The sequence below is a fragment of the Pelobates fuscus genome, chromosome 5 (genome assembly GCF_036172605.1).
Source record: "Pelobates fuscus isolate aPelFus1 chromosome 5, aPelFus1.pri, whole genome shotgun sequence".
Classification (NCBI taxonomy): domain Eukaryota; kingdom Metazoa; phylum Chordata; class Amphibia; order Anura; family Pelobatidae; genus Pelobates; species Pelobates fuscus.
Genome location: NC_086321.1, coordinates 113,412,289 through 113,432,915, shown reverse-complemented (window position 1 = coordinate 113,432,915; position 20,627 = coordinate 113,412,289). Strand labels below are relative to the sequence as shown.

Sequence of the window (20,627 nt, the reverse complement as noted above, 5' to 3'; positions counted from 1 at the left end):
AGACAGGACATACATGTGTAATAGGGAGGATAGGTAGGTTTGAGCAGCATTATGTAGAGATTTGTAGGTAAATGCAAGAATTTTAAATTGAACCCTATATCTTACGGGAAGCCTGTGTAGGGACCAAACAGAGGGGGTAGACGTGGGAGGTGTGGGCAGACTAGCAACACTTGAGGGTGGGAAGACCAGATGTTCTGTATTGGACAGAGGAAGTGAGCAGCCATACATTTAGAAATTGCAGAGAAACAGTCAGAGATGTGAGTCAAAAGTGACGGCGAGAGATCAGGTGAGGACAGACAGATTTGAGTGTCATCCACATTGAAATGATATTGGAAGCTGAAGGAGTTGATGAGTTTACCAAGGGAGGCAATATAGATCGAGAACAGTAGGGCACTAAGTAAGGAACCTTGGGGACCACTAACTGATAGGGTTATTAATAACAAACAATATTAAAAAATAATTTAAAAAACAAATGCCAATAAAATAATGTCCACAAGTGCTCCTGACTGTACGATATACATTTCGCCTAGAGACGTGGCTTTCTCAATTAGAATCCGATAGTGATACATATATTTATATATAAATTGGAGAGTATGCTGTAAAGAGTGATGAAGCAAGCCATCGCAATAGTGTAGTACATTTTGAGATCTGTTTAACTGCTTTTATTTATACGGTGAGGCTTTGTTTAGCAGAGGCTTATGAGACCAGTCCATTCATGGGCTGTCACTAGAATTCCCAGAACATACAAAATAATACAGATTTTCTTGGATATTTCTGGTTCTGTTGACCCACTGCCCACATTCACTGCACCAAAAGTCACCCTCAGCCTACTTGTCTTTTTACAAAAGTAAAACAAAAAACAAAAACAAATCCACAACATATTTATATATATCGAGATATATTGTTTTCTATTTTGTTGCGGTTATTATTTCCCTGTCTAATTTCAGACTGTGTTAGATTGTGCCATCTGAGGAGAACGGCTTTATTTCACTTTGGCAAATCTGCAGCTTGGAAATCTCTCTTGTTCTGGGCTATGAACATGAAGACTCTCCCAGAACTATTTAGAGTGGCCATCAGAGTCTTGGCAGTACCTGCTTCTTGGCAGTACCTGCTTCTTGTGTTTTGAGGCTCACAGTGCGTTCACAATTTGTTATATTTTAAGTGCCTATACATATCACACTTATTTTGATACGTGAAGCTTAAAGGAAAACTCCAGTGCCAGGAAAACAATCCGTTTTCCTGGCACTGGAGGTTCCCTCTCCCTCCCACCCCCCAATCCCCAGTTGCTGAAGGGGTGAAAACCCCTTCAGTCACTTACCTGAGGCAGCGACGATGTCCCTCGTCGCTGCCTCCTCCTCCGCGCCGCTCCTCCTACTGTCTCCGTCGGCCAGTGACCGAGACTGATCCCGCCCACCGGCCGAGGAGACCTAATGCGCATGCGCGGCAATGCCGCGCATGCGCATTAGTGATCCCCATAGGAAAGCATTGAAAAAGAATGTCAATGCTTTCCTATGAGGAAATTAGTGACGCTGGAGGTCCTCACACAGCATGAGGACGTCCAGCGACGCTCTAGCACAGATAATCTGTGCTATGAAGGAGGAAGTGACCTCTAGTGGCTGTCTAGTAGACAGCCACTAGAGGTGGAGTTAACCCTGTAAGGTAATTATTGCAGTTTATAAAAAACTGCAATAATTACACTTGCAGGGTTAAGGGTAGTGGGAGTTGGCACCCACACCACTCCAATGGGCAGAAGTGGTCTGGGTGCCTGGAGTGTCCCTTTAAATCTGAGGATTTGACATAGACTTGCCTGTCTTGAATCAGGACTTGATTTGGACCTGACTGTATAGACTCAGGATTTGAATACAAAGAATCGAGATTTACAAAACACTGACTTGGTCCCACCTCTGCCCCACGCATAATAATTAGACAATGGTAAAAGATATACCAAATATATTCAATGGAAAAAATAACAATAAAACAGGGCATCTATTAGTATAAATGCTGCTGCTTGTTACTGTCCTTGATAAACCTCTAATTCAACATTTCTATAAGTAAAACAAATATACATATCTAAATATAATAAACCGACAAATAGTCCCCCACTTTGCCTTCTCCCAGTTGAACTGCAATCTTTTTGTTGATGGTGCATGTTGGGGCCACCAGTGAGCTGTAGATAGTGTTTTGACATTAAGGGAGCCCAGGACAGAGTTTAAGGCTGCCTAAATCAACATGTGACTGGGAGCAACTAGCCCCAATCACACAAGTGCAAATATTTCTGTGTGTGCAGCAAGAAAAAACACACACATACAGATTCCTTCCTCCATCTAAAAGCAGAAGTAGCCATGGAGGTTGGGGTAACCCTTCAACTAGAATTTTCAGGGAGTCTGTATGTGGCAATGCAGCCTCCAAACAATTGAGTCCTGGCAGCTCGTCATTGGCAGCTTAACAAAGTGTGAATATAGCTGCTTCATATGGTGCTACTGAGCTGGACTTTCACATTGGGCTTCTTAGTTCGTGGCAGTGTAACAAATCCAGCTTTCGCCAGTTCCTGGACAGAATTTCCCCTTTCTGCCTCACATGGCAAAGTCTGAAAAAAATATGTTTTAGCCTGATTGGCTCTTACATCCATGTGATGCTGGGTTGAAGCAATGAACAGAGTTAATTTAGTATAGCAATAGCATGACAAAGAGTTACATCAAGTTAGGAGTTTGGAAAATGTCACATTGTGGAGGATATACATGTAGTAGCATTCTTCTGTGTCTAAATCAATACCAATATAATTTGTCTAAATCAATACCAATATAATGTATCAACATACTTCAAAGAACTTTGTAAAGAGCCTGATTAAGGCTTGTAAGCACTTTTTCTGTGAAGTGCTTTTTGTATCCATGTATTTTTTATGAGAAGTGCACAGATAGGTAAATGTAGCATATTGAGCAGCTTCCCCAGTGTGGGTCTGTAGTGTAGGTGCTGAATTCATCTTCTATGTCATTCATGGTGTGGGTGATGATTTGTGCATCCCTACTGCCTAGCAGATGTGTACTTATGGAAAACATCATAAAAACGCAGTCCTTCCATTTTACAAAAGCTCATAGTTTAAAAGAACACACACTCAACCTATGCGTGACAAACGGCATTTGCAACGTGTTTTAAATCGAGCTGAACATGTTTAGCAATGATTTCCCAGACATCATTTGAATAATTTGGCTACATGATCTGCTTGTTTCCAAGATGTCATGAGAAGAGAATAAGAAAGCCTTAATATTCAGATATGTATATCCTTTTACCTCCTGATTAAGTTCTAAATATTTGCAATTTAGTGTTTTCTTAAACTTTCATGGTAAAAGAAAACTCTTGGCAAAATAACCATTTCATCGAATTGAAAGGGTAATGGTGCCTGACGGGAAAACAGTTTAACACTGAAAACTGAAATGTCACCAGGGGACTCCAGGCACCATAACTATTTTACTGAGATCAACTGGTTATCGTTGCAAGAGTGTCCATTTACATAGCTGAAAACGATATGATCTGGTCTATTTAGAGGGGAAATCAAATCTACTCAGACTTAATGGGACTGAACAAATTTATATATATTATACAAAGAGAAGTAGCTTGGCACTCACCCTGTCGCCAATTCAGTAGATATACTTATGCCTTGGTGCAATCCCACGTTATGGAATGTATATAGAAAAGAGTAAGAGATGCACTCTCAGGTCTTTCAAATAAATCAATCTGTATTAATTAAATAAAGGTATTACATCCTCTGACCAACGTTTCGACCCGTTCGGGTCTTCCTCAAGCATTAATTTAAAAGACCTGAGAGTGCATCTCTTACTCTTATATGTATATATATATATATATATATATATATATATATATATATATATGATATAAACACAATACTTTTTTTTTTTGTCCCCATTTTTCATGAACTAAACGTAAAGATCTAAGACTTTTTCTATGTACACAAAAGGTCTGTTTCTCTCAAATATTGTTCACAAATCTAAATCTATGTTAGTTAGCACTTCTCCCTTGACGAAATAATCCATCCACCTCACAGGTGTGGCATATCAAGATGCTTATTAGAGAGCATGATTATTGCAAAGGTGTGCCATAGGCTGTCCACAATAAAAGGCCACTCTAAAATGTGCAGTTTTACTGTATTGGGGAGGTCAATAATGATACTGTCTAATCAGCATCTTGATATGCCACACTTGATATGCCATACAAGATGAATACAGCATGTTATTAGAAAATACTGGCAGACAATTTGCATTCTTCTGCACGAAGGCTGCGCATGAGACACTTTTGGACTTTCCAGCATGACAGTGACCCTAAGGACAAGGCCAAGTTGACCATCCAGTGGTTACAGCAGAAAAAGGTGAAGGTTCCGTAATCACCATCACAGTCTCCTGACCTTAATATCATGAAGGTACTCTGGGGATATCTCAAACATGCAGTTCATGCAAGACGACCAAAGACTTTGCATGACCTGTAGGCATTTTGCCAAGACAAATGGGCAGCTATACCACCTGCAAGAATTAGGGGCCTCATAGACAACTATTACAAAAAACTGCTTGCTTTTATTGATGCTATAGGGGGCAATACACAGTATTAACTAAGGGTAAAACTAAAGGTATGCAGACTTTTGAACAGGGGTCATTTTTTTTTTCTTTGTTGCCATGTTTTGTTTTATGATTGTGTTGTTCTGTTATAACCTACAGTTGAATATGAATCCCATAAGAAATAAAAGAAATGTGTTTTGCCTGCGCACTGATGTTTTCTTTAAAAAATGGTACATATATTACCAATTCTCCAAGGATATTCAAACCTTTGAGCACAACTGCATATAAACCAAGTACAAGGCCATCTGTATATGACTGGTAAAGTTCCATGCATAATAACTGTTGATTTAAGTGCAGCACGTTTTAATTTTTTAGACAAACCTCAACATTGAAGGCTCACCAATAGTCAGACAATAGTATCCACGGAGAGGATTATCTGCTTGGACATAATAGTAAATGTGTCTGGTGCTAGACATTGCTATTCATTGTGCTTGCTTTCTAGATTAATCTGATAGACAGCCTGTCCCATATGCTAGACATTGATTTTTATATACCTTTGAGAATTCTTTCAGCAGACTCATAATGGTTTATATTGTCCAACTGAGCTAGTTAACTGTTAGTCCTGATGGGCATATGTGAGCTCACATGTCTAATATATTGGGCAAAAATAATTTAACAAAATTCCTTAACAGTGGAGAACATATGTACAATGGATTAACTAGACTTTCTTCACTGGACCACCAAGCTTATATTTTTGGTAATGTCCTGTTATTTCTTTGTGTTGTTGTTATCAATAGATATCTACGTAATATTTAATGAGCGATACTATGATACTATTAGACAGATGTGTGAAAATATATTTTATTTTTTAGTGGGGAATGACATATAAACCTGTCCACATAGATGTTATTATCTTATGTATTATAGAAGAGATCATTCTAGCCAAAGACAACAGTTTTTCATGTTACAATCATTGTATAAATTCTTTATCGGTTACAATAATTACATCGATGTAATACAGATTTTGGATTCCACATAGTTTAGACCAAAGCTATATCTTCATCTGCACTGCACCCCTAAATATTTAGCATAGTTAAATGTATTTGCCACTCATTCTATCAGTCTATGTTATTGTTTTTCAGCCAGGTTGCATGTTTTAGTGATTTTTTTTTTTTACCATAGCTGTTCTGAGTATTTTTGCTTATGAGTCAAAACCTGCTTACCTAATTAGTTCCCTTCTCCACAAAATTCTTCCAGCAGTGTTTATTGTCTTCTGCCAAAGGTAAAGAAATCATCATAAAGTGGACTAATGATGCATATCCTAATATTTAGATGGCTATCATTGGATAACATGAAGTCTGTCATATATAGCTGGATTATTTCTTAATCCCTAGACAATGTTAATCAGATATAGTAAAGTATTCTGATCTAGTTATAGTATATGGATATATAAAATGTTGGAGTTGGAGATGTCACAGATTATAATAATAATAATTATAATAAAAATAATAATGATTTCATAACACATATCTAAATATTATTACTACCGTATATACTCGAGTATAAGCCAACCCGAATATAAGCCGAGGCCCCTAATTTTACCCCAAAAAACTGGGAAAACTTATTGACTGAGTATAAGACTAGGGTGGGAAATGCAGCAGCTACTGGTAAATTTCTAAATAAAATTAGATCCTAAAAAAATTATATTAATTGAATATTTATTTACAGTGTGTGTATATAATGAATGCAGTGTGTGTGTGTGTGTGTATGAATGCAGTGTGTGTATGAATGCAGTGTGTGTATGAGTGTAGTGTGTATATGAATGCAGTGTGTGCATGAGTGCAGTGTGTGTGCATAAATGCAGTTTGTATATAATGAATGCAGTGCAGTGTGTGTGTGTATGAGTGCAGTGTGTGTATGAGTGCAGTGTGTATATGAATGCAGTGTGTGTATAAATGCAGTGTGTGTATGAATGCAGTGTGTATATGAGTGCAGTGTGTGTGTGTGTATAAATGCAGTGTGTGTGTGTGAATGCAGTGTGTATATAATGAATGCAGTGCAGTGTGTGTGTATGAGTGCAGTGTGTATGCAGTGTGTGTATGAGTGCAGTGCGTATATGAGTGCAGTGTGTGTGTATGAGTGCAGTGTTTATGAATGCAGTGTGTGTGTATGAGTGTAATGTGTGTATGAGTGCAGTGTGTGTATGAGTGCAGTGTGTATGAATGCAGTGTGTGTGTATGAGTGCAGTGTGTGTATGAGTGCAGTGTGTGTATGAGTGCAGTGTGTGTATATGAGTGCAGTGTGTGTGTATGAGTGCAGTGTGTGTGTGTGTGTGTGTGATGGAGAGCATTGGTGGAGGGTGGGCATTTTTTATTATTATTTAATTATTATTATTTTAATATTTTTTTTTCTTATATTATTATTTTTTTTTATTATTATTATTTTTTTATTATTAATATTTTTATTTTTTTTCGTCCCCCCTCCCTGCGTGTTAGCTGGCCAGGGAGGGGGCTCTCACTCCCTGGTGGTCCAGTGGATGGGCTGTAGGAGGGGGGCTGGCAGAGGGCTCTTACTTACCTTCACAGCAGCTCCTGTCAGCTCCCTTCTCTCTCCTCCGGTCAGTGCAGCTCCCAGGTCAGCTCCCTCTGCAAGTCTCGCGGCCGCGCGGAGCGTTGCCACGGTAACCCATGGCAACGCTCTGACCCCGCGGCTCTCGCGAGACTTGCAGAGGGAGCTGACCTGGGAGCTGCACTGACCGGAGGAGAGAGAAGGGAGCTGACAGGAGCTGCAGGAAAGGTAAGTAAACGCTTCCTGCCAACCCCCGGTCCTTGTCTGTATTATGGCAATGCAAATTGCCATAATACAGACAATTGACTCGAGTATAAGACGAGTGGGGTTTTTTCAGCACAAAAAATGTGCTGAAAAACTCGTCTTATACTCGAGTATATACGGTACTACTACTACTAATAATAATAAATAAATACGTTTCATGCAATATTAGACAGTTTGGGGTTTACTACTGGCTTCAATTCATTATATTGTGCTACTCTCTGAAAATATAATGCATACAAAGTTAGATGTTGTGAATGATGAATAGTATTGAATAATTGGGCATTTATTCAGGAAAAACAAAGTCAGACTATCATGTGGTCCAACTTAAAAATGCAGCCTATACTAGGTATTTCTGTTGGATCAACCATGAAATACAAAGTCAAAGCTTAATTACAAATCTGATTTAGGATAATTTCTTCCAATTTAATTAATTGGGACTCAGCTTGAAACATCCTATCTCTGTGAATAATAATTCCATTTAGTTGTCATCCGAAGGACCCCACATTACCCCAGTTAGCTATATATTCAATAATAACTGAGTGTTATTATTTATTATTGTTATTATTTTCAGTTTTTGCCTGTTAATACTTATGGTTAACTGTGTGTTTCTTTTTTTTTTTGTTTTTTTTGACAATTTTTTTTTATTGATTTTTTTTTGTAGGGTGAGCAAAGTAACAGTTGTACTGTAGTTAAACAGAAGTTTAAGTAATTTAAAACAAGTGCGCAGGACATGACTGTTTTATTGCCACTTCATGTAAGTAGCTTGCTTCAGAACAATGGAGGGCTAGGAATACAATCCCAAAAAGAGGACTGCAGTGAGCAACTGTGCTTCAGGGCTATTACCATTGTGCTATCCGCCTGTTCCGTGTGTTGACGGCGGTGGCGTGCCGAATGGTTCAGGTATTGGGGCTTTTACTTTGCCTTTCCTTATTCTATTTACCCCTGAACTGTATGTTTTTTTTTTTTTTTAAATGAATGGGCCAGCATCAGTAAACAGGACTATGTGTATATATTTACACAGGTAATTCCTGAGCCTATTGCACTGCTGGTGATGGTAACTAAACTAATAGATCTGAGCCAATAAGATAGCTTCATGGGCGTTGTACTTCGTACAAGTCTGAGTATCTGCGGTTTCTATTCTCTGGCAAAAAAATACCGAAACACAAAGAATGTAAATATATTTAACTATCATTATTCATTTACATTTAATATTATCAATTTTTTTCTTTTTTTAAGGCCAAATGTTTGCGGATCTCGATTCCAGTCTTTTTGCTGTCCTGGATGGAAAACCCTTCCTGGAGGGAATCAGTGCATAGTCCGTAAGTTTGCAATTTTTTCTAGCAAATGACTTCACCATTTCTGTTTAAGCAATTAAACTATAGAATTCCGTCCGTGTAATATGTATAACATGCTAATTAGGTGTGTCTGAACAAAAGATAATATAATAAAATAATAGAATAGAAATAATGGAGTCCAATTATCATGTTTTACGGACAACGACTTCATTTAAAAAATAAGTATAATTTCCCAATAAACCTATAATGTAATGCAGGCTTTTCCGACTGGAGGTAAGAGCCATTCATTGTTTATTATGCATAATATTTTTTACTTCGAAGAACAGTCCACCAATGGGAAACCACATTTTTTTTTTTAACATTTATTAAAGGGACTCTATAAACATCAAAATCATTTCATCTCAATAATTTGGGGGCACAGATGCTGCTATTGAAACCTTGAAAAAACAGTGCAAATAGAAAACAGTTTACTTTAAATTACATAGAATACCATATATTTGTTGTGTGAGCAGGGTTAAAACTGTATATAATACAATCTTTTTTAAGCTAATCTGTTTTTGTCTATAACATTCTTCTACTTTTTTTTTAGTGAATAGACCCCCTTGCATATTCCATTAGCAGGGTATCTCTTCATCCTGCATTGTGTACGCTATCAGCATTAGAGGAATGAGCATACTGTTTTATGCCCTGCGCTGTTTAACTGAGCTCTGTAACAGATTGCATTCCCTGTCACAGAGCTGCAGCGTCTCTCTGTGTACCTGAACGCACACACAGAGTACTGTTAAGCAGTGTATAATAATGAGGATCAGTTTGAAAGGACACCAGTATCTTTTGTAATAAAGGGTCTTTGACAAACCAATGCACCATACAAGCGGGCAAGCCGCATTTATCCCTAAACATTAACCCTAAACAATGTGCACCAGCAATAAAAATATACCCATTTCAACAGGTGAGCAAGTGCACACGGGGCTGCTGTTATTTGTAGATTGTGGACTGGGTGATTTTAAAAGAAAATGTCACCTCCTTTTCCACGTATGCCCTATGTGGAGGCATAATACACATATAGCATGTATAAACCTTTAGAACCATAGTGATTTGATTTTTATATACCCTCTGTTAGTGAGTGCTACATTTTTTGATATACTAAATTAGTCAGAATAACATTGAGCAGTTGAGTCAAAACCATTTGTAGGATTGCTAACTAATGTTCATGAAGTCCACTTTCATTTCAAGATAATTAATTGCCAACTTATGTCTAGAAGTAAAGAGTTTATTCAATAAACTAGAAAAGTTGTCCAGCCACATGTCTTTTGATTGTCCAGTTATATCTTTTGATTCGTGCAACCTATTCTAGATCTCTGTTTGTATATGTTGACTTTAAGTGGTGTGTCCTGCAAAGCAATACGGATCATGTGCTAATGTTGCAAAAGTTTTATACTGCTATGTTTCATGCAAAAAAAGTGAAAGATAAATGACAAACCTCTTTGTTTTTGCATTGTGCATTCAGCAATTTGTAGGAATAGCTGTGGTGATGGATTCTGTTCCCGCCCAAACATGTGTACTTGCTCAAATGGACAAATATCCCCAAACTGTGTTGCTAAAACTGGTGAGTATATTTTCCTTTTTATTTTCCATTAGTTTGTGAAGATATAAAAACTGTAATACATAATTGTTGGTACCTCACTGGACTAGGATTCAAAAGTGTACAAAGTGCCAGAGTACAAACGTTAACAGTTTCAGTTCTATGCTGTCTCATATTTACTGACAGTAAGACGTTAAAGGGACATGTATCACTTTGAGACATGTGTCTCATTCAAAAGGTTTAGCTTTGAATGAGAAAGTTGTCTCACTCTATGTGCGGAAAAAGCGGGTAAATATGATTTTTTTTCACATTTTCCTGCTTCTTCTTTCTTAAGCTTTCCACACCCACTCCATGGGGGACACTGACTTAACCAATCAGTGTCCTATCCCTAGGAATGCTGGAAATGTACATTGGGCATTCCTGACAGATCTGCAGTAGGAAGATCACCTCACCTTGCAACATCCTACCCAGGGGAGAGGAGAGGGAATCGGTTCGGTGTGATCATATAGATCAGGATCTGGTGTTGGGTTTCTCTCTCCTACTGCTACACAATGATGTTTCTGTCATTAGTGGATTGGTTTGAAACTGAGATGGGTGTGTAAGCGGGGGGAGGGCTGAATAAACTCCCCTAGCTGATGGGTGTGCCCAAAAATGCAATCTGCCCAAGTTTATAAACCTTTATTGCATACTTTTTTTCAGGTTTGTATATTTTTTTTAAAGTGTTTGCTTGCTGGTTAAAAAGAAAGAATTGTCGAGTGTTACATGTCCCTTTAAATATTTTAACCCCTTAAGGACCAAACGTCTGGAATAAAAGGGACTCATGACATGTCACACATGTCATGTGTCCTTAAGGGGTTAAGCAAGTGTATACGTTTTAATAGTAAGGATAGCAAAGGAATAAATCTTCAGATGTCATGGAAGGCCATAATTCTTACTGTTCATGTAAGAATAGGTTTTTAACCCCTTAAGGACCAAACTTCTAGAATAAAAGGGAATCATGACATGTCACACATGTCATGTGTCCTTAAGGGGTTAAAAAGCTATAGCCTTCTGAAATGAGCTCTAAAGAGAATAAGATTGATCAAAACTGCTCTTAAATGCCTGATATTTTTATATCAAAATAAGTTTTCCCCTCATCTTAAAGTAAAAAAAAATAGACTCTGCATCATCTGCCACCAGGCAGAAAGACACAGATATAAATTACACTGTCTTGTAGAAGTTTGCGGGGAAAAACATAACATCCACCTGTATGTATGTATGCATCTATCTATCTATCTACCTATTCATCAGAAAGTAACTTCCATCTCAGTAAATGTCCCCAAAATATGATATTCTACAATGCCTCTCAGTATAGTTATAAAGGTCATGATGTTATATAAGCATATAAGATTGACTACTTATTTTTCAGTCAATGAGAAAAGTGAAAGTGCCGTAGATATCATATTATTATAAATATCTATATATCTATAGGTATATATATATATATATATATATATATATATATATATATATATATATTTATCACAAATATATAGGTGTATATATATATATATATATATATATATATATATATATATATCTCAAAAACCAAAAAGGTTATGGTGGGGAAAAAATAGTGATTAAAAACCCCTTCCACCTGAAGTCTGTGGATAGTTAATACAAAGCTGTTGTACACATCAAACACAGACTCAAAGGAATCCATGTTTAAAATGGAATGAGGCAAAAATGTGATTTTTTTGTTAAACTAGTTTGCATATGCCCACCCAGGTTCCTTTGCGGTAGTAACCTCACTGCAGATTTGTGATTTCTGTGGGAAAAGCAAATCTCATGGCTTGACTGGTGTGCAGATTTTTGTTTAACATTGTATTAACTATATATAGATATAGTTAAATGTTAAACAAAAATCTGCACACCATGCAAGTCATAAGACTATATATAAATATAGTTAATACTATATATTACTATATAATACTATATAATACTATAAATATAGTTAATACTATATATATATATAGTTAATACAATGTTAAACAAAAATCTGCACACCAGTCAAGCCATAAGACTTGCTTTTCCCACAGATAAATATATATACTTTTATGATGATTGCTTGTTATGATATTGTGATATATATTGTGCAGCCTTCTTCCCGTCTAGACCATTAACTTGCATCCCTTAGACAAGTTTATTCAGAATTTGATTACTGTTTCCTTTCTTAGTAAATGGCCTACACCAACCAAAAGCTGTAACAGTGCATTGAATCCCCCCTTCCAAGTCCTTTCTCTGACATAACATTGTAAAGAACCCATAAACCATTTTCTAGCTTAAAATAATTGATGAGCCACAGAGAGCAGCTGCAAAGAACCCTCCTGCTATAATAATTAATGACTTCCTGACAGGGGTTAGGGATACAGTAGGGAGAGAACCACAAAAATGTGATGCATCATATAATATAACAAAGAGAGGTGTGTGAGGAAGTCTTTTTGATTGAGGGTTCAGTATGTGAATGATATTAAAGGAAGCATTTGTTTTACATAACAAATGACCCTACAGATTTCCAGTGCTAAATCTGAAAAATTTATGTTGTAGACAATTTAAAGGAAATCTGAACACCAAAATGCTCGCAACATTTTTGTCTACAACATCATAATAGACTGCCATGTGCCAGTGGTTTTCAACCAATGTTACACAACACCTCAAAGTGTGCCAACCACAAACCTACCTCAGATCTGTAATGGGTTGAATGCAGATCAAAAGTACGTGTTGGCTTTGAAATTGTGAGTACTGCTAATTATTAAAACAAACAAACAAAAAATATTAATTAAAATTAACGCAGCTAGACGACCGCACTGCACATGCATCCATACATCTCTAGCAAATTGCAAGGAAATGTGACTTTTATAAGTCCCTAATGATGGTAAAAAACAGTAGGTGTGCCTCAGTAATGTTTATCTCATTGAAGTGTATCTTGGTCCAAAAAAGGTTGTGAAATAGTGCCCTTTGCTAGTATTGAGTAACCTGGGCACCTCAGATGTTTGTGCCAAAGACTGGCTGAGCATAAAAGAAAATGTAGATCACACACATGGGGGGGTGTCAATGATAGGCATCAATCCCCTTTGCTTAGAAAGATCTACTTGCGTTTGCATGACTCAGAATGTATCAGCAAGCAATGTGATCTTCAAAGACTGCACAGTGAGTTACTCAATTTAAAGACAAGTCTTAAAGGTGGAACTCGTTAGACTTAGTCTTTTTTTTTTTTTTAGCCTAGATAACTATGGGCCTACGTAAATTCAGCTCTCAATTCACATTCCTTGATGTGCTGATAGTTTTGGTCCATTTCATGATAGTATCATATCACAGTAACAGTGGAGGAGAGTTGTAGAAGTTGCCTTTAAGATAGCTATAGAGTAAGATAGATAGTAGCAATAAAAATATGTTATATGCAGGAAGATAGCAGTCAGGTTTGTTATAGTGCAAGATAGGTGCTGTTGAGTCCATTATATTAGCTTTGTTTCAAAGGAAATATACTCACAAGTTAAAGCACATTCCAGCTGAGGATATTTTTTTGTAAATACCATATTGTTGGATTTTGATGTGATTATAGACTTGAGACAGAATCTGGAACAACGTGGAGTAAAAGTTAGTCAATAGATCCTTTTTTGAAAAGATGAGAGAAGCTAGAGGGGTTTCGCTTTGATGTATGCTCAAAACCCAGAAAGGTTCACAACCGTTTTTGCTCACCATGCCGACATCTCAGCTCAATATATATCCAACATGTGTTCTACAAACTAACAGTAACTTCTGACATATATCTTTACAGGACAGCAGTGCAGCATCCGGTGCATGAATGGAGGGACATGTGTTGAAGATCAGTGTCAATGCCAGAAGGGTTATGTTGGAGCGCACTGTGGACAGCGTGAGTATAAACACTCAATCTTATTTTTTGGAGCAGAGTTTGTTGATGTTACTATTAAAAACTGGATGATGAAAAAAATCCGCCTATTTGATGAGAACTGTTCAACTAGAGAGTGCAAGTTATTTTAAGCACAATGTGCAAAATAAAATGAATTAAACATATTACAGGTTCTTTTGAAATACCTATAAAGGTGAAGAGTTGAGAAACTGCATAAGAACAGACCTGAGAAAAAAAACAAACATTAAACTAGTCCAAATATAGCTAACAAGAGATTAGAGGAACCATCAAAAGCCTGTAGATCAGTGTGGGCAACAGATAAACAGAAAAACATGAAGCAAACATAGGACTGGATAGCAAGATTATAAATTAGCAAAACAAGCTAGAAATTAGAATTGCAGGAATTACTGTAGTTATTGTTTGCTTCCAGCAGAGTGTTGTGGTATCATGCTGATACAAAAAGAAAATGGACATAAAATGATGTTTATCATTAAGCCACAATCACAGTGAAACGTGCGGCTGTTACTTGTCACTTTTTATTTGCTAAATCTTTATCAAATACAGCACCCTAAAATTAAACCCAGATCTATTAGTTTTCATCCTGAATGTCCACCATCTTTGACAGATGCCCTTTTAAACATAAAGGATAAGAATGAACTTCATTTGTGGGTGTACAAACGTTGTGTTGCTAAGTTCAAAATGGAGAGGCGTCAGTCTTGATACTATCATGTACATGGACTTTATCAGTCTACACAAAAAAGATGTGGATCAAAATTGTTAGTAGACTGGGTAGGCAATGTTATGCCCATAAGGATGTGCAGGTGATGTCGAAAGATGATGTGAATGCAAGCTGGGTACAATATAACCACTGTGCAATGCAATATAGTATCACTTTATATAGCTCATTCCATTGGAGCTATACGGACATAATACTACAAGATAAAGTAGGATGGTTTCTTTTACAAACAAACAAGTATTTAGTTACATACGTGGCTTTTACTGGTAATTTGACTGACTTTTTTTTTTTTTTATTTAGAGTAACACAAGATTATAATTCAGCGCTAAAGTAAAATGATTACAGTCCAATGGCAGCTCGAACACCAAATATGGGTTCTCTCTCTTCCGATTGAAAGCAGGAATAAAAAACAGGGGAAAGGTGCAGTGCTTAAATAGTCCTCGTTAGGATATTTGAAATGAAAGGGAAAAAAAAATGGAACACAATAGTGTAGTATTTTTAACTGATATAAGTTAAAGGACCACTATAGTGCCAGGAAAACAAACTTGTTTTCCTGGCACTATAGGGTCTTTAGCTCCACTCAGGGTCCCACTCCCGCTGTGCTCAAGGGGGCTGAAGGGGTAAAACACTCACCTTTCTCCAGCGCCGGGGAACTCTCCTCCTCCTGCCGACGTCAGCGCTGAATGCACATGCGCAGCAAGAGCCGCATGCGCATTAAGACAGTCCTATGGATGGCCAGCGTCTTCTCACTGTGAAGCGCCTCTAGCAGCTGTCAGTGAGACAGCCACTAGAGGTTGGATTAACCCTAGTGTAAACATAGCAGTTTCTCTGAAACTGCTATGTTTACAGCTACAGGGTTAAAACCTGGGGGACCTGGCACCAAGACCACTTAATTGAGCTGAAGTGTCTGGGTGCCTATAGTGGTCCTTTAAATCAAAAACGTGCACTCACACTTTATAGGAGCTTCAATATAGCTCCAACTTATGTGCCTGAGCAGAATTATCCCTGCCTAAGGATCAGGTGCAAGGTGGATTCTTGTATTGTCGTATTAGTGGGAGGTATCCTCATAGAAAAAAGATAAAAATCATATAGGTGAGTATGTAGAGCTATGGAGCAGCGGTAGGTATAAATATAACATGTACATTCACATGTAGTGGAGCTGTAGATATGGCTCCAAGGATAGCTTTTGAAGTGGTTTGACCCCACTCAATGATATGGGTTTAGATGGTAGTTCTCAGTAGGTATATATATATATATATATGAAGAGACAAAAAAACACAATAGTGTACACCGTGATATGGAGTGAGAGACACAATAAAAAGATAAAAAAACATACTCGCATGCTTCTGAGCATAGTACAGTTTGCTCAATCCAATACGGTATTATCCCCACCAGGGATGTAGTTTAAAGATCCAGCAGCAGTAGAGATCTTTGAGCTTCTTTCCTGATGGGGATAATGTGAGTATGTTTTTTATTGTGTCTCTTACTCCATATCATGGTGTACACTATTGTGTTTTTGTGTGTGTGTGTGTATATATATATATATATATATATATATATATATATACACAGTAGGTGTATATATATATATGTAGTTCACAGTAGGTGTGTGTGTGTGTGTGTGTATATATATATATATATATATATATATATATATACACACACACACACACACCTACTGTGAACTACCATCTACGCCCATATCCTTGAGTGGGGATCAACCACTTCAAACGCTATCCTTGGAGCCATATCTATGGCTCCACTACATGTGAGTGCACAGTTTATATTTATGCCTATCACTGCTCCATAGCTCTACATACTTCACCATATATGATTTTTATCTTTTTTTTCTACAAGGATACCTCCCACTATTACGACGATACGAAGAATCCACCTTACACTTGATCCTTAGGTGGGGATTATTCAGCCCAGGCGCATAAGTTGGAGCTGTATTGAAGTTACTAAAAAGTGCACATTTTTTATTTAACTGTAAGTGTTGAATGGGGCAGACAAGTTAGAAATACTTATATTCCGAACAGTAAGATTAATCAGGACTTTTGTCAAATATTCTTTATTTTTAATGTATACTTTAGACATGTCTTATTTATATGCGCAAAGTACAAATGCACTAGAGGAATATATATCAATTGAAATTCTGCAACTGATAGAAGATGAAATCTCTCATCTTAAGTTTCTTATGCACAGAAATATTCACAATGTAAAGAACATTTGACTTTTTCTGGGACAGTTTCACCTACTGAAACTTATAACAATCCTCAAACTACAGTAAATGTAAGATACGTGATGTAGCACTTTCATTGAATTTAATTTTCCTTTGATGTTAATGTCCTTCGCATTGTCTGTCGTTCATCTTGGCATGGATGCATGCCTTTGTTTGTCTTATTGGCCAAGCTTTTGATCACATAGGCTCAAGCGTGGGGTGCTGAAACAAAAATTTCGCTTTCCAAAAGAAGCAGCTGCAGGAGAGAGGTCATAACCTTTCATATATAGACATATGTTTCCATTACTGTAATGCGTATGTGTGAAACTGGGCTCTTGTTATCTTCTTTAGTAGATGTGAAGGACTTAACTTTCCCAACAAAGGCTTCACTAAAGTATGAAAGACTTTTCTGGCAATATGACATTTTAACTAGCCAGATCCAAAGGCCCCCTGCTTTTACTATGCTCTCTTTTATAATACAGCTAATCATACCTATTCATATATCACACTATATCTTTTGAAGGGCATCTTGTTGGACTTGTTACGTATAGTGCACTTTAAATGTGGTTGAAATGTAAGCTGGAAATATCTCAAATATAAATATGTTATAGGCTGTCAATCCAAGATCATTTTTTGTAACAGTTATATATATTTTACAATAAGTATTTATTGATCAGGCAAATATAAAAATATATAAAATTACATAACTGAGTGGCAAAATGGCTCAAGCAGTTGCAATACGGATCACTTAAAGTAAGCCATATATGATTGTTATTGCTTTGTGTAAGGTACTATGTTTGGGCTTTGATTGGTTTAAGAATCCCATAGGGACTTTACTTATATATTCAGTTTATGTTTTAGACATGTTAACTTTTGAGTTTGAATGTATCTCATGAAGATAAATTCCAACCTGGTCACGTGTACAGGACATCACTGTTACTCCTGTTGCTGGCTCAATGAAAGGAGTATATCTGAACAAATGCAAATCTGAATTCCTGAGATCCTAAGAACATAGTGCCTGCAAACTTATATTCCTCTGATTCCGATATGGTCTAAAGCTAATGTTCTATAACCTTTCTCTAGAATAGTTATCTAATCCTGAAAACTTGATCACTGTTATATTTCCTAAAACCTTTGTTAAGTACCTCATTTTCTAAATCAGTGGTTTCAAAACCAGTCCTCAAGGCACGACTACCAGTCCAGGGTTTAGGAATTACCCAGCTGTGTCAAGTTACACCCCCGGCACAAGTTACTTAGGCAGCCTTACTAATGTCAATTCTGGCCATATATTACAGCTATCTCCAGCGGGCAGACATGATAATCTTCTCCCTTGCAGATTGAGCAACTGGGAGGGGAAGATTGCTCGCCATTCCCTTCTGCCCACTGTGTGCTTCCGCCCACCCACTGTGCCCTTCCTCTGACCATTGCCGAAATAGACAATATAATTTATGTGACAAATGGTTATAGAGACCTTTTACGCTTGTAAGACTCCTGAGTGACCTGCTATGATACATGAAAAATACAGGGTGCCAAAGTGTGCTCTATGATGCAGAGCAGTTTTGAGGGTCAAACCATGTTACAGAGCATAAGCAAGGCACCAAGGGTTTACTCTGTAGTCAAGATCATAATTAGTTCACTTTGAACTGAATTCTCTCTAATGCAACACTTAATGTAACTAGACGTTTTGACATATTATATTTACATATGATAAACTCCAATTCAATAGTCATTGAAATGGAGTATAATTCGGATATGTCTAGCCCATCCTCAAAGCAAAATATTGGTAAATAGACATAAAACAAAGTATATGATCAGCTCAGCTCTACTAAGTTCCCATCAAAAACCTGAGAACAGTTTGATGATTAAAATAGTGGGATTGTGTTGCTAGTAATGAGGAAGATCTTGTCTGTAGTGAGCTGGTAAAGTGATGAAAGCTTTCATGTTAGCTATACCTAATGAGGACTTAGAGTCCAAGGGTGAAAAGTGTAGAAACCTGCAAAATTGTAGTGTCCATTATAATTAGACAGTGAAGATCCTTCAAGAGCCATGGCCAGGTTCAGTATACCAGATGATGCACTCAGTAATAGTAAAGGATCAAGTAAACCAGGTTTTTCTACAGGGAAGCATGATGCCCAACCACAATATTATCAAAGGGCTGTAGGATCGACTTTGTAATTTAAATCATTACTAACATTTTTTCAGGAGAGCATATACTGGGTAAAACTGAATTTCTGTCTTCACAGTACCTGTGAAGGTGCATTGAGATGTTTGTTGGCACGCAACTGCAGGAATGAGGCAGCAGGCAGGGACTGTCCTTGGCTTTTGATATCCTGGCATAGTGTCTGTGCATGGGCTGGTTGCTTGTTCTCTCAATACTCTCCCGGAGTGGACTGGCCCACTGGGATATTTTACAGTGCACTGTAGAATCTATGTTGACTATGCTGCCAGACTAGGATGAGGATGTATGATGTTCCAAATATCCAAAGCATCCTATGGCGTTAAAATTATCTCCTTTGTGCACCCACGCGAACTACCAACAAATAATAATCACAGCACCCATAATGGAAGCTTGAGTCTGGAGCACAGCTAAAATATGACTGAATAAAATGGATGGAACACAGTTTTTCAAAATTATTTTCAATACTATTAAACTGCCCAAAGTGGGGTTTATTTATGTATTTATTTATATGGTCATTTTAACATTTCAAAAAATCATAAATTCATCTGTCAGATGATAACAGTGAAGTGTACTGATTTTGACAAATTAAATACTTCTGATTTGAGGGGCAATTTGTAGTTGTAATTTTTATCTGCAAAATTAGTTCTTGGAATTCAGCCCAAGAATATCAAGATTGAAATCTTTACTTAATAACCGTGGTTTAGGTTTAAAAGACAATACTCTGCCAGGGCCTGCAAGTAAGTTTAATGCTTATATTACTTATAGTGGGTCTATGGGTCTATGAGAGGAGGATTAATTGTAAAATAGTAAAGAAATGGTAGCGTGAATAATATTTAATATGTAAAACAGACTTTTTTTCCCTTTATACCTATACACACACTAATAATTTCACACGATACCTGGAAAACATATATACTTAATCTTAGAGGAATTAATTAATATGAGTAAAAATTTTGATATTGTCATTTTCAATAATTTTGTGAAAATACCTATTTTATATACGAACTTATTGTGTAATTATTTAATTACTGATTTGCGAAATAGATTTACTTGTTGAAGATTTCATTAAAGAAAATTATTGCCCGGGGGTCAAATGTCAGTTTGGTGAATAGATCCCTCATCATGTTGAAGATGTTGAATATTTAAAGAATTATGTTGTAATTACAGAGTATTATTAAAATATAGGATAGCCATCAAACATTACATACAATGCAACATTAGTAACCGACTTTCAGCCGGTATTGTGTCACAGGTATGATAGCATTCACAATCAAAATTTCACAAACCTTTTTTCTAACATTAAAGCT

General features: G+C 36.9%; 1 protein-coding gene across 1 annotated transcript in view; it reads left to right on the top strand.

Moving 5' to 3' along the window:
* FBN2 (fibrillin 2) overlaps nucleotides 1–20,627 on the top strand; it is a 234,011-nt gene that overhangs the window by 6,448 nt on the left and 206,936 nt on the right. The window contains exons 2-4 of the mRNA XM_063454155.1: nucleotides 8,634–8,716; nucleotides 10,200–10,298; nucleotides 14,092–14,187. Coding sequence (XP_063310225.1) covers nucleotides 8,634–8,716; nucleotides 10,200–10,298; nucleotides 14,092–14,187 — 278 coding nt within the window. The remainder of the gene's footprint in view (nucleotides 1–8,633; nucleotides 8,717–10,199; nucleotides 10,299–14,091; nucleotides 14,188–20,627) is intronic.